The sequence below is a fragment of the Salmo trutta genome, chromosome 29 (genome assembly GCF_901001165.1).
Source record: "Salmo trutta chromosome 29, fSalTru1.1, whole genome shotgun sequence".
NCBI lineage: Eukaryota > Metazoa > Chordata > Actinopteri > Salmoniformes > Salmonidae > Salmo > Salmo trutta.
Genome location: NC_042985.1, coordinates 36,954,518 through 36,967,807, shown reverse-complemented (window position 1 = coordinate 36,967,807; position 13,290 = coordinate 36,954,518). Strand labels below are relative to the sequence as shown.

General features: G+C 41.8%; 1 protein-coding gene across 2 annotated transcripts in view; it reads right to left on the bottom strand.

Moving 5' to 3' along the window:
* LOC115167542 (leucine zipper protein 2) overlaps window positions 1-13,290 on the bottom strand; it is a 176,259-nt gene that overhangs the window by 34,777 nt on the left and 128,192 nt on the right. For both annotated transcript variants that reach the window (XM_029722073.1, XM_029722074.1), the window contains exon 6: window positions 7,300-7,362. In XM_029722073.1, coding sequence (XP_029577933.1) covers window positions 7,300-7,362 — 63 coding nt within the window. The remainder of the gene's footprint in view (window positions 1-7,299; window positions 7,363-13,290) is intronic.

Here is a 13,290-nt window from a genome sequence, read left to right as displayed (position 1 = left end):
CCTAATAATTGTGCACAATTATTAGGCAACTATTAGTGTGCAGAATTATTAGGCAACTAAATTAAAGTCAAAGGACACACACAGGTGTCTGTAATCATGGCCGGGTGTAGCCTGATATCATTGGATAATTCTCATATATTAAAATAGCATACAAAAAACATAAATGGATAGCATATGATCATAGATACAATTTGGCTACATAGGCCTACAAACATATACAATAGCAAAATCACAAAATCACAAGAAAGGCTTCAGATCAAAGTCTACGTTGAGACCGAAGGGAGCAAGTGTCTTTAAATGAAAGATCCAGGCAGCCTCTCGTTTTAACAATAAATTGTCGAGGTCCCCCCCTCTCCTAGGGAGGGTGACATGTTCGATGCCAATATAACGTAGGGACGGAATCGAGTGGTTTTCTTCCAAAAAGTGGGCCGCAACTGGGTAAGTCGAGTTTTTGCACCTAATGGTGCAACGATGCGCCGAGATTTGTACTTTTATTTCGCCCTTTGTTTTACCCAACATAATTTTTACTTTGAAGAATCTAAAATCTATTTGGATTTTTTTCACACTTTTTTGGTTCATACATGATTCCATATGTGTTATTTATTCCAAGTCACGTTTGTGCATGTACTGTATGCATTCTTTTAACTGACAAATAAAATCAATCACTCAATCAATCCAAACTGTACAGCGGCCAGTTGATGAATGGAAAAACACATTGGTTACAAAACATTCGTTTTGTGCCCAAAATCGGTATGCTTTGTTTATTGGTTGTGTGGTGCGTTGGCACAGAAACCTGTTGGTGGAAAATTTGTTTCCTATATTTTATATAATTATAAATATGGCATCAAAATATTGAAAATCTGATTTCCCCCTAGCTGATCATTCTCTGCAGCCGGCTCTGGTCATACTGTAATGAAACAGGCAGGGAGAGTGAGCTTGTCTGTGGTGGTCGGCAAACCTTCAACCTTCTGGCCAGTAGCCCTCCGTAGCATCGACTGTGCCACAAAATCATGTGCCACAAAAAGTGGCAAACTCGATATCCCCCTTTATGAACACAGGGTCGCTACAGCTACTGTTATTTGTGGTCATAAACATTATTTTGAGTTTATTCTATGAGGGGGGAGGGTGTTACATTTATTTGACAGTACAAGGAGAGGGTAGTGTGAAAATATTTTTCACTGTGGTGAGGGGGCTGCATCTTCAAGTTTGTTTCGACTTGAATAAACTGGGCACTGAGTGTCACAAGTGAGTCCCCCCCCCCCCCCCAAAGTGGAATTGTTATCAAAAGAAATGGGTTCTCACATTTTCCTAGTGGTAAAAAGAACAGAAAATAATATATCTTTTTTATTGAGCACTGTTGAAATGGTAACCCAAGCACAGTTAACTTGTCACTGGTCTTAGACGTTATATCACTTGCGTGATTGTTATTAACAACCAATGTTGTTAATCCATTTTGGAACATGTCGAAGTGCATGAGCTCTCTCAACCCATGGCAACAAAACAGCTATATGGTTTATGAGTACTATAAAACAAATTCTGAGTTTCTTTATCTTATTATCCCTATTCCCATAGTAGTTGGGACATCCCAAGACAGCCATGTCGCATCCATTTAACGCGAATATATCCTAAGATCTCCCATAAAATATGGAGGTTAAATAAATATCTGAGCAACTTTCAAACAACTCCATTCTGGCAAGCTCTATTTTCTATCACAGGTTGATGTTTATTGTCATGAATCTTCCCCTGGAGGCAGACCTGAGCGATTTCTGCTAGACCCACCTGCCAGCTGCAAAGTCAAAATTGGCTATATCGTAAAAATTTATGAAAACAAAAATGTAAGGTTAGGGTTCGCAGTGTGGTTAAGATTAGGGTTAGGTTTAGGTTTAGATTGTATGACTTTGTGGCTGTGCCAGCCAGTGATCACTATGCAGGGCTGCCTCCAGGACAACATTCATGGCAATAAATGCCCACCAGCATTTTCTATCAGGGTTCATTAAACTTGTTTAGGTGCGAGCTGATCATAAAGTGAAATGTGCCTGAAACGAATGAATTTGGATCAAGAAAGTGGAGTGGCGCAATAAGTGTGGAGCAATAAGTGGAGCAATATTAACTGGTGTATTTTGTTATCCTAACAAAATACTCAAGCCTTGGCTCACTAACTGCTGTATTCAAATCTAAAGTCAAGGTTGGATTCACTTGCTTTGAGAGGGACAAGTAAGCTATGAATGGGTCATGCCAATATGCAGATGAGTAAATCATGACCATTATGGGTAAACAATGAGAGAATCAGAAGCACTTTTGATCGCCAAGTACATTTACACATACACAGAATTTGCCTTGGTGAGAAGGTGCTGCCGGCCATAGACAATTTACAAACAGAATAAAGACAACTTAGACATCATACAGAATATAGAATATCGGAACAGTAACCATAAAACCTACAACTCTGGAGTATAGGCTGATTAGTGGGAATGTACAATTTACAGAGGGGATATATCTACAGTACATTCAGAAAGTATTCGGACCCCTTGACATTTTCCAAATTTTGTTACGTTACAGCCTTTTTCTAAAACAGATATAATAGTTTTTCCCCCTAATCAATCTACACACAGTACCCCATATTGTCATTATGGGGTATTGTGTGTAGATTGATGAGGAACATTTTTTATTGAATCTATTTTAGAATAAGGCTGTAACAAAATGTGGAAAAAGTCAATGGGGTCTGAATACTTTCCGAATGCACTGTAAATAAGCAGAGGAAAGGATGCTACCATGGTAAATATATACAGTGTTGTGCGGAGGTGTACATAGTGCAAATGCAGTATAGTGCAGATTACTATTTGAGGTCATTGATGACAAGGTGCAGTAATCGGCCCAATGCAAAGTCACTTAATCCCTATGAGCCCGATGGCTGGTGGATGAGGGCCACAGCATGGGGAAAGAAACGGTTCAGGTGGCGGGCGGTTTTGGTCTTGATTGACCTAAACCGTCTGCCAGAGCGGAGTCTTTGAAATATGGGGTGTCCGGGGTGAGCGCCGACCTTACCTGTACGCTTCCTTGTCCTGTAGGCAGTGGTAGAAAAAGTACCCCAGTAAAATACTACTTGAGTAAAAGTCTAAAAGTATTTGGTTTTAAATATACTTAAGTATCAAAGTAAATGTAATTGCTAAAATATACTTAAGTATCAAAAGGAAAAGTATAAATCATTTCAAATTCCTTAAATTAAGCAAAGCAGATGGCACCATTTTCTTGTTTTTAAAATTTACAGATAGCCAAGGGCACACTCCAACACTGAGACATTATTTATAAAATATGCATTTTTGTTTAGTGAGTCCACCAGAACATAGGCAGTAGGGATGACCACGTGTTCTCTTGATAAGTGTGTGAATTTCACAATTTTCCTATTCTGCTAAGCATTCAAAATTTAACGAGTATTTTGGGTTGTCAGGGAAAATGTAGGAAGTAAAAAGTACAATATTTTCTTTAGGAATGTAGTGAAGTAAAAGTAGTCAAAAATATCAATGGTAAAGTACAGATACCCCAAAAAACGACATAAGTAGTACTTTCAAGTATTTTCACTTAAACACTTTACACCACTGCCTGTAGACGTGCAGGTCCTTGATGGAGGGCAGGTGACAGCCGATGACCTCCGCAAACCGGACGATGCACTGCAGGTTGCCCTTGCAGCTGGCAGACACAGCTCCAAACCAGAAGGTGATAGAAGAGGTGAGAATGGACTTAATGATGGACGTGTAGAACCAAACCAGAAATGTCTGAGAGAGTTTTGGTTTTCTCAGCTGGTGCAGATAGTACATCCTCTGTCGAGCCTTCTTGGTCATTACTGTGATGTTGTACTCCCACTTGAGGTTGTGGGGGATGATGGTTCCCAGGAATTTGAATGACTTGGCCGTGCTGACAATCTCGAGGGGGGAGACCTCATTGTGCCAACCTGTATTATACTTATGCTAAAATATTTATTCTATTCTACTGAGCCATTTACTTTATGTATTCTTATCTTCTATTGTTTCTTATTGTTGTTGCATTGTCGTGAAGGAACCTGCAAGTAAGCATTTCATTGGACGGTGTATACCATCTGTATCCCGTACATACGACTAATAAAACTTGAGAGATGGTGGGGGTCATTTCCTGTAGTCAACCACCATCTCCATGGTTTTGACTGTGTTGAGTTCCATGTAGTTGCGACAGCACAAGGTCACTAGACGGTCAACCTCTCCATGTTACTTGGACTCATCGCCGTCGGAGTTGAGATTGACCAGGGTGCTGTCATCAGCAAACTTGAGTAGTTTGACAGTGCGATGTTGGAGGTATTCTTTTTGGTATTTTATTAGGATCCCCATTAGCTGTTGCAAAAGCAGCAGCTACTCTTCCTGGGGTCCACACAAAACATGAAACATAATACAGAATGACATAATACAGAACATCAATAGACAAGAACAGCTCAAGGACAGAAAGGTGCAGTCATTGGTGTAGAGTGAGTAGAGTAGTGGGGAGAGCATGCAATCCTGCGGCACCCTCATATGTAGACGCCACTTGAAATGAGTGGATTCGGCTATTTCAGCCACACCAGCTGCTGACAGGTGTATAAAATAGAGCACACAGCTATGCAATCTCCATAGACAAACATTGGCAGTAGAACGGCTTTACTGAAGAGCTCAGTGACTTTCAATGTGGAACCACTAAGATCACCATGTGCAATGCCACAGGTCAGCTGGAGTGGTGTAAAACTCACCACCATTGGACTCTAGAGCAGTGGAAACGCATTCCCTGGAGTGATGAATCATGCTTCACCATCTGGCAGTCTGACGAACGAATCTGGGTTTGGCGGATGCCAGGAGAACGCTATCTGCCCCAATGCATAGTGCCAACTGTAAAGTTTGGTGAAGGAGGAATAATGGTCTGGGGACGTTTTTCATGGTTCGGGCTAGGCTCCCTTAGTTCCAAAATCAAATAAAATCTAATTTTATTTGTCACATGCTCCGAATACAACATGTGTAGACTTTACCATACCGTGAAATGATAACCTACAAGCCTTAACCAACAATGCAGTTTTAAGAAAATAAGAGTTAAAGAAAATATTAACAAAATAAAATAAAGTAAAAAGCAACACAATAAAATAACAATAACGAGGCTATATACAGGGTACTGGTACTGAGTCAATGTGCGGGGGTACAGGTTAGTCGAGGTAATTTAGGTAATATGTAAATGTAGGTAGGGGTAAAGGAGGTTGTTGTCCTAGCACCAAACTGCCAGGTCTCTGACCTCCTCTCTATAGGCTGTCTCATAATTGTCAGTGATCAGGCCTACCACCGTTGTGTCGTGCTTGGCCACAGAGTTGTGGGAGTACAGGAGGGAACTAAGCACGCACCCCTGAGGGGTCCCCGTGTTGAGGATCAGCGTGGCAGATGTGTTGATGCCTACCCATACCAACTGGGGGCAGCCAGTCAGGAAGTCCAGGATCCAGTTGCAGAGTCCCAGGGTCCTTAGCTTTGTGATGAGCTTTGTGGGCACTATGGTGTTGAACGCTGAGCTGTAGTCAATGAACAGCATTCTCACATAGGTGAGGTGGGTAATGGCAGTGTGGAGTGCAATTGAGATTGTGTCATCTGTGGATCTGTTGGGGCGGTATGTGAATTGGAGTGGGTCTAGGGTTTCTGGGACGGTGTTGATGTGAGCCATGACCAGCCTTTCAAAGCACTTCATGGCTACAGACGTGACTAGTTGTTATTTAGGCAGGTTACCTTGGCGTTCCTGGGTACAGGGACTATAGTGGTCTGCTTGATACATATAGGTATTACAGACTCAATCAGGGAGAGGTTGAAAATGTCAGTGAAGGCACTTTCCAGTTAGTCCGCGCATGCTCTGAGTACACGTCCTGGTAATTCTGTCATGCATGCTTCAGTGTTGCTTGCCTCGAAGCGAGAATAAAAAGCATTTAGCGTGTCTGGTAGGCTCACATCACTGGTCAGCTCTCGGCTGTGTTCCCTTTTAATGTCCATAATAGTTTGCAAGCCCTGCCACATGTGAAGGGAAATCTTAACGCTACAGCATAGAATAATATTCTGGACAATTATGTGTTTCCAACTTTGTGGCAACAGTTTGGGAAAGGCCCTTTCCTGTTTAAGCATGACAATGCCCTCGTGCACAAAGCGAGGTCTATACAGAAATGGTTTGTCGAGATCAGTGTGGAAGAACTTGACTGGCCTGCACAGAGCCCTGACCTCAACCCTATCAAACACCTTAGGGATGAATTGGAACGCTGTGTCCAACCTCACTAATGCTCTTGTGGCTGAATCGAAGTAAGTCCCCGAAGCAATGTTCCAACATCCAGTGGAAAGCTTTCCCAGAAAAGTGGGGGCTGTTATAGCAGCAAAGGGGGGACCAACTCCATACGAATGCCCGTAATTTTGGAATGAGATGTTCGAAAAAAGCAGGTGTCCACATACTTTTGGTCATGTCGTGTACGTTCAGCTGAGTGGCCATTGAAAGTGGCCAATGACCAGCAGAATCAAGATGATAGGAAGTGTATTCGTCAAGCTCTCAAGGGTTTTGGTTTCTCTTCAGTGAACATGTCACTGAGGGAAAAAGTATTTGTGTTACACCTCAATTAAATGACTGGAGAAAGAGCTGCTGGTACTTGAAAAAACATTGCGTTTTTGAATAGACAAAAATATACAAATTTAGAGCAGGGAAAAGCCAAATTGCACACAACATAAAGTCTTGCGTTTTTTATCGTCGGCATCCTCGAAAAACCTTGTATGTTTATATTTGGCAATTTATTTCCTTTTTACATAGATTGAAATTAATCATTCCCCTCCATGTACTGTGAAAATTCTGACACTTGGACCAATCAAAGTCATTAAAAATATATTGGAAACCTACATGACTACACCACTGCTTTTTCAATTGCTGAAAAGTTAACTGTTTTGGGGTACAAAGTTATCCAAGGCACCAACAGTTGTTTTTGCTGGGTGGGTTGTTCTAATTGGGCTTGTATGCCGGAGAAATTCAGCCACATGGGGGTACAATTAAAGTTAAACAAAAAGTGATTATTTATTATTAAAGCCAAACGTTTTCGTCAGCCTTCATGACAAGCACTCTTATGAAGGCTGCAATGCCAAGATTGGTTTTAACAATATATACATGAGTAGAGCAACTTCATGTAAAGTGAGGGCCAGTCTAATCAATAAAGACTTGGGCCCCATTGCAATCCAACTGAATTATGACCATCTTTCTTCCCCCCAAGGCCCACTGTTCATCAGTGTGATTCAAAAGGCTTACCTCTTCTGCATGGACATCACACAGTTTGTTGCCAGATAGCAGCTTATTTTTCAAGCTCTTGTTCTGCAAATAAAAAAATAAAATAAAAAAGGTGGTATTAGATAAGGGTTGATTGGAGAAAATCATTGATAACATGTTCTGAAGCTTGCACTGCTTTTCTGTTTTATCTGCAGTGACAAATGTAATTATATTAGACGATCATACAAGCCAGTTTCGATTCATCAGGCCTAAGTATTGACTCCGGAACACATGTACAACATTAAATGAGTTAATCAATGATATAATTAGTTAATCCAAAGCCTATTATTCAACCACTCTCTGTTGAACACAAGCAGTATGAGAATAGCACGACTAAGCATTGAATAATCGCTAATGAACATGAATCAATAGAAACCGCTGATAGCATGAGAGAGACATATACAGGTGCACTATTGTACGTCTATAGCTTAATTGTTCCTTCACTCACACAGATGCATCAGAACAACATGTGCAGAGACACAACACAGAGCAGTGGTGCTGACTGACTGGCATGCGGTAAGATCTGAGGTGGCCTTACAAAGCATAGGTTTTCTGTACCAGCGAAGAGCCCTTTTCCTGAGAATTGCTACATTGGATGCTTTCTATGTTGGTCATATAAATATTTTAAAAATGCTGGTTCCAATTTTGGTTCCATGCACTTTATCATAACTGTCCCTATGCATAACTGCGCATGTACATGGTACTGTAGTTACATAGGTAGGTACCTATTTGCATGTAATTACAGTGTAGTCAAGCACAGCTCAAGTGTAATTTAGTAAGGACCAATAGCATATCAAAAGACAGCATGAAGTTTTTTTTTTAACTATCTCTCTCCCTCTTTTCTCTCTCACACACGGAGTTAATGAGGTGGAATGACAGCCCTATGTGACTCAATGAGCTAGAATTGGCCAAGCATCCATTCCAGACACTAAAGAAAGAAGAGAAATGGCAGCTGTCATACAAGGTGACGTGTGCCTGCCAGAGAACAGACCCACAGGGAAATTTAGATCCAGTAGATCTCATATGTCATGGTGTATTATGCTAAATGAGATCCAGTGAACCGCAAATGTCATAATATGTTATGCGCCAAGTGTTGCCATATTGGGAGCTGTTAGGTTCTTATTTTTCAGAGTAAATAACTCACAGACACTAGAGAAGCTTAACCAAGTTTAATTCTGCCCAAAGGGTCTTTGCAGCTGTAATTCAGACAGCCAAACATTTCTCACCATCACAGGTATATATATCCCACTTAAAACACTCCTTCTTTCCAATCATTACGTCTTATGGTTCCACAGGAAGAGGGTAACAGGATACTAAACCCTTGTTACTCCCTTCAGGTGTTCTGACCTCACCTCCTGACCTCAACACCTCCTTTACCCTAGTCCACAGATGTCCATCTGCCTCCCCTATAGCAATCCTTTGATCTCCTCCCGTCCACCCAGCACATTCCACAGCCACTCTGTCTTCCTACAGATCTCACTCCTTAATATACTACGCGTCTGATCTATCATGTCTTTAATATCTCAATGTTCAACATTTCAAATCCAACAGAGTCATGCGAGAGCTTCATAATAAAACAGTGTGCGAGACATGATATTTTAGTCATTTAGCAGACTCTTATCCAGAGAAACTTACACTAGTGAATGCATACATTTCATATTTTATTTCCCCGTACTGGTCCCCCGTGGGAATCAAACCCACAACCCTGGCGTTGCAAACACCATGCTCTACCAACTGAGCCACACGGGATCATAATGATCATACTTTCCTCTATATTTATTGTCGCTCTTACGCCGCAATATATAGGTCTGCACAGGACTGATTTCTCCCACAGCATTTCATAATTTCATAACGCCTGTTTCTGTCCGACTCCCAACCGCTACCGCAAGAGCTGGTCCCAAACCCAACCGCAGTCCTGCAATGTTATTTTTCTCCCCGATTGGTAGTTACAGTCTTGTCCCATCGCTGCAACTCCCGTACGGACTCGGGAGAGGCGAAGGTCAAGAGCCGTGCGTCCTCCGAAACACGACCCTGCCAAGACGCACTGCTTCTTGACACAATGCCCGCTTAACCCGGAAGCCAGCAGCACCAATGTGTCAGAGGAAACACCATACACCTGGCAACTTTGTCAGCGTGCATGCCCAACCCTCCCGTAACCAGGACGACGCCGGGCCAATTGTGCGCCCGGTCACTACATAGCCTGGAATTGAACCAGCATCTGTAGTGACATAGCTAGCACAGCAATGCAGTGACTTACACGCTGAGCCCCTCGGGAGGCCCCGAGATGTTATTTTTAGGCATACAGTGCATTCGGAATGTATTCAGACCCCTTCCCCTTTTCCACATTTGTTATGTTACAGCCGTATTCTAAAATGTATTAAATAGAACAACAAAAACTCTCAAATGTATTAAAAATGTAAAACAGAAAGACCTCATTTACATACAGTACCAGTCAAAAGTCTGGACACAGCTACTCATTCAAAGGCTTTTCTTTATTTTCTATATTTTCTACAATGTAGAATAATAGTGAAGACATCACAACAATGAAATAACACATATGGAATCATGTAACAACCAAAAAAGTTTTAAACAAATCCAAATATTTTTTATATTTGAGATTCTTCAAAGGAGCCACCCTTTGCCTTGATGACAGCTTTGCACACTCTTGGCATTCTCTCAACCAGCTTCACCTGGAATGCTTTTCCAACAGTCTTGAAGGAGTTCCCACATATGCTGAGCACTTGTTGGTTGCTTTTCCTTCACTCCGTGGTCCAACTCATCCCAAACCATCTAAATTGGGTTGAGATCAAGTAATTGTGGAGGCCAGGTCATCTGATGCAGCACTCCATCACTGACCTTCTTGGTCAAATAGCTCTTACACAGCCTGGAGGTGTGTTGGGTCATTGTCCTGTTGAAAAACAATGATTGTCCCACTAAGCGCAAACCAGATGGGTCAGCGTATCGCAGCAGAATGCTGTGGTAGCCATGCTGGTTAAGTGTGCCTTGAATTCTAAATAAATCACGTCAGTGTCACAAGCAAAGCACCCCCACACCATCACACGTCCTCCTTCATGCTTCACTGTGGGAATCACACATGCAGAGATCATCCGTTCACCTAGGCCGTGTCTCACAAAGACACGACGGTTGGAACCATAAATCTCAAATTTGGACACATCAGAAAAAAGGACAGATTTCTACCGCTCTATGTCCATTGGTCGTGTTTCTTGGCCCAAGCAAGTCTCTTCTTATTGGTGTCTTTTAGTAGTGGTTTCTTTGCAGCAGTTCGACTATGAAGGCCTGATTCATGCAGTCTCCTCTAAACAGTTTATGTTGAGACATGTCTGTTTTATTTGGGCTGCAATTTCTGAGGCTGGTAACGAACTTATCCTCTGCAGCAGAGGTAACTCTGGGTCTTCCATTTCTGTGGTGGTCCTCATGAGAGTCAGTTTCATCATAGCGCTTGATGGTTTTCGCGACTGCACTTGAAGAAACTTTCAAAATTTTCTGGATTGACTGACCTTCCTGTCTTAAAGTAATGATGGACTGTCGTTTCTCTTTGCTTATTTGAGCTGTCCTTGCCATAATATTGACTTATCCTTTACCAAATAGGGCTATCTTCTGTATACTACCCCTACCTTGTCACAACACAACTGATTGGCTCAAACGCATTAAGAAGGAAAGAAATTCCACAAATTAACTTTAACAAGGCACACCTGTTAATTGAAATGCATCCAGGTGACTACCTCATGAAGCGGGTTGAGAGAATGCCAAGAGTGTGCAAAGCTGTCATCAAGGAAAAGTGTGGCTACTTTGAAGAATCTCAAATATAAAATATATTTTGATTTGTTTAACACTTTTTGGGTTATTACATGATTCCATATGTGTTATTTCATGGTTTTGATGTCTTCACTGTTATTCTACAATGTAAAAAATAGTTAAAATAAAGAAAACCCTGGAATGAGTAGGTGTGCCCAAACTTTTGACTGGTACTGTAAGTATTCAGACCCTTTGTTATGAGACTCAAATTTGAGCTCAGGTGCATCCTGTTTCCATTGATCATCCTTGAGATGTTTCTACAAATTGATTGGACATGATTTGGAAAGGCACACACCTGTCTATACAACGTTCCACAGTTGACAGTGCATGTCAGAGCAAAAACCAAGCTGAGAGGTCGAAGGAATTGTCCAGACGAAAGCCACTCCTCAGTAAAAGGCACATGACAGCCCGCTTGGAGTTTGCCAAAAGGCACCTAAAGGACTCTCAGAACATGAGAAACAAGGTTCTCTGGTATGATGAAACCAAGATTGAACTCTTTGGTCTGAATGCCTAAGTGCCACGTCTGGAGGAAACCTGGAACCATCCCTATGGTGAAGCATGATGGTGGCAGCATCATGCTGTGGGGATGTTTTTCAGAGGCAGGGACTGGGAGACGAGTCAGAATCGAGAGAAAGATGAATGGAGAAAAGTACAGAGATCCTTGATGAAAACCTGCTCCAGAGCGCTCAGGACCTCAGACTGGGGCGAAGTTTCACCTTCCAACAGAACAACAACCCTAACCACACAGCCAAGACAACGCAGGAGTGGCTTCGGGACAAGTCTCTAAATGTCCTTGAGTGGCCCAGCCAAAGCCCGGACTTGAACCCGATCTAACATCTCTGGAGAGACCTGAAAATAAGTGTGCAGTGACGCTCCCTATCCAACCTGACAGAGCTTGAGAGGATCTGCAGAGAGAAATGGGAGAAACTCCCCAAATAGCGTCAAACCAAAAAAGACTCGAGGCCGTAATCGCTGACAAATGTGTTTCAACAAAGTACTGAGTAAAGGGTCTGAATACTTACGTAAATGTGATATTTCAGTTTATTTTTTAATACATTTGCAAAAAAAATCTAAAATACCGTTTTTTATATTATGGGGTATTGTGTCTAGATTGATGAGGGGAAAAAACAATTTAATACATTTTAGAATAAGGCTGTAACGAAACAAAATTTGGAAAAAGTCAAGGGGTCTGAATACTTTCCAAATGCACTGTATGAGACGCAGCTCACTTGCCAGACATGGTCCCTGCAATTTTGCACCCTATAGATAATATCAAAAGTGCAAAAATAACTTAAGAAATAGGTTAAATTACCAGAGATTCTCACATGGCCCATTATATTTGGCTATCTGTATTACTGGGGTATATCAGCCAATATGATAGATGTAGTTTGAAGAGAGCAGAGTTGGAAAGACTTACATTTTCTCTTGAGCTATTTTTATAGCCTACCTTTTAGAAGTGGGATGATTTTCAGACGGAGAAATATAGGTGATCAATACTTATTTCTAGGCAATGTAGTAAACTATAGCCTAATCATATTTAGGAAGTACATTTCCTTAGAAAGATAAAATTTCCTTAGAAAGTGCTTTTCCGCCCATGCATTGGCTATAGCCCACTTTATTTAATTGAGACCACACCGCACCTGATCTCGCAGGTATGGCTACTGAACTTTAAACAGCCAGAATGATGACAGCAACACTTGCTACGTTTTGCATTTAGGATGTAGCCTACCTTATAGAAGGACGATTTGCAGGCAGAGACAAATAAATGGGTAATCAATACAGGGCTTGCACACTATTACAGACTACAAAGGGAAGCACAGCCGAGAGCTGCCCAGTGACACGAGTCTACCAGACGAGCTAAATTACTTCTATGCTCGCTTCGAGACAAGCAACACTGAAGCATGCATGAGAGCATCAGCTGTTCTGGACGACTGTGTGATCACGCTCTCCGTATCCGATGTGAGTAAGACCTTTAAACAGGTCAACATTCACAATGCCATGGGGCCAGACGGATTACATGGATGTGTAGTCCGAGCATGCGCTGACCAACTGGCAAGTGTCTTCACTGACATTTTCAACCTCTCCCTGTCTGAGTCTGTAATACCAACATGTTTCAAGCAGACCACCATAATCCCTGTGCACAAGAACACTAAGGTA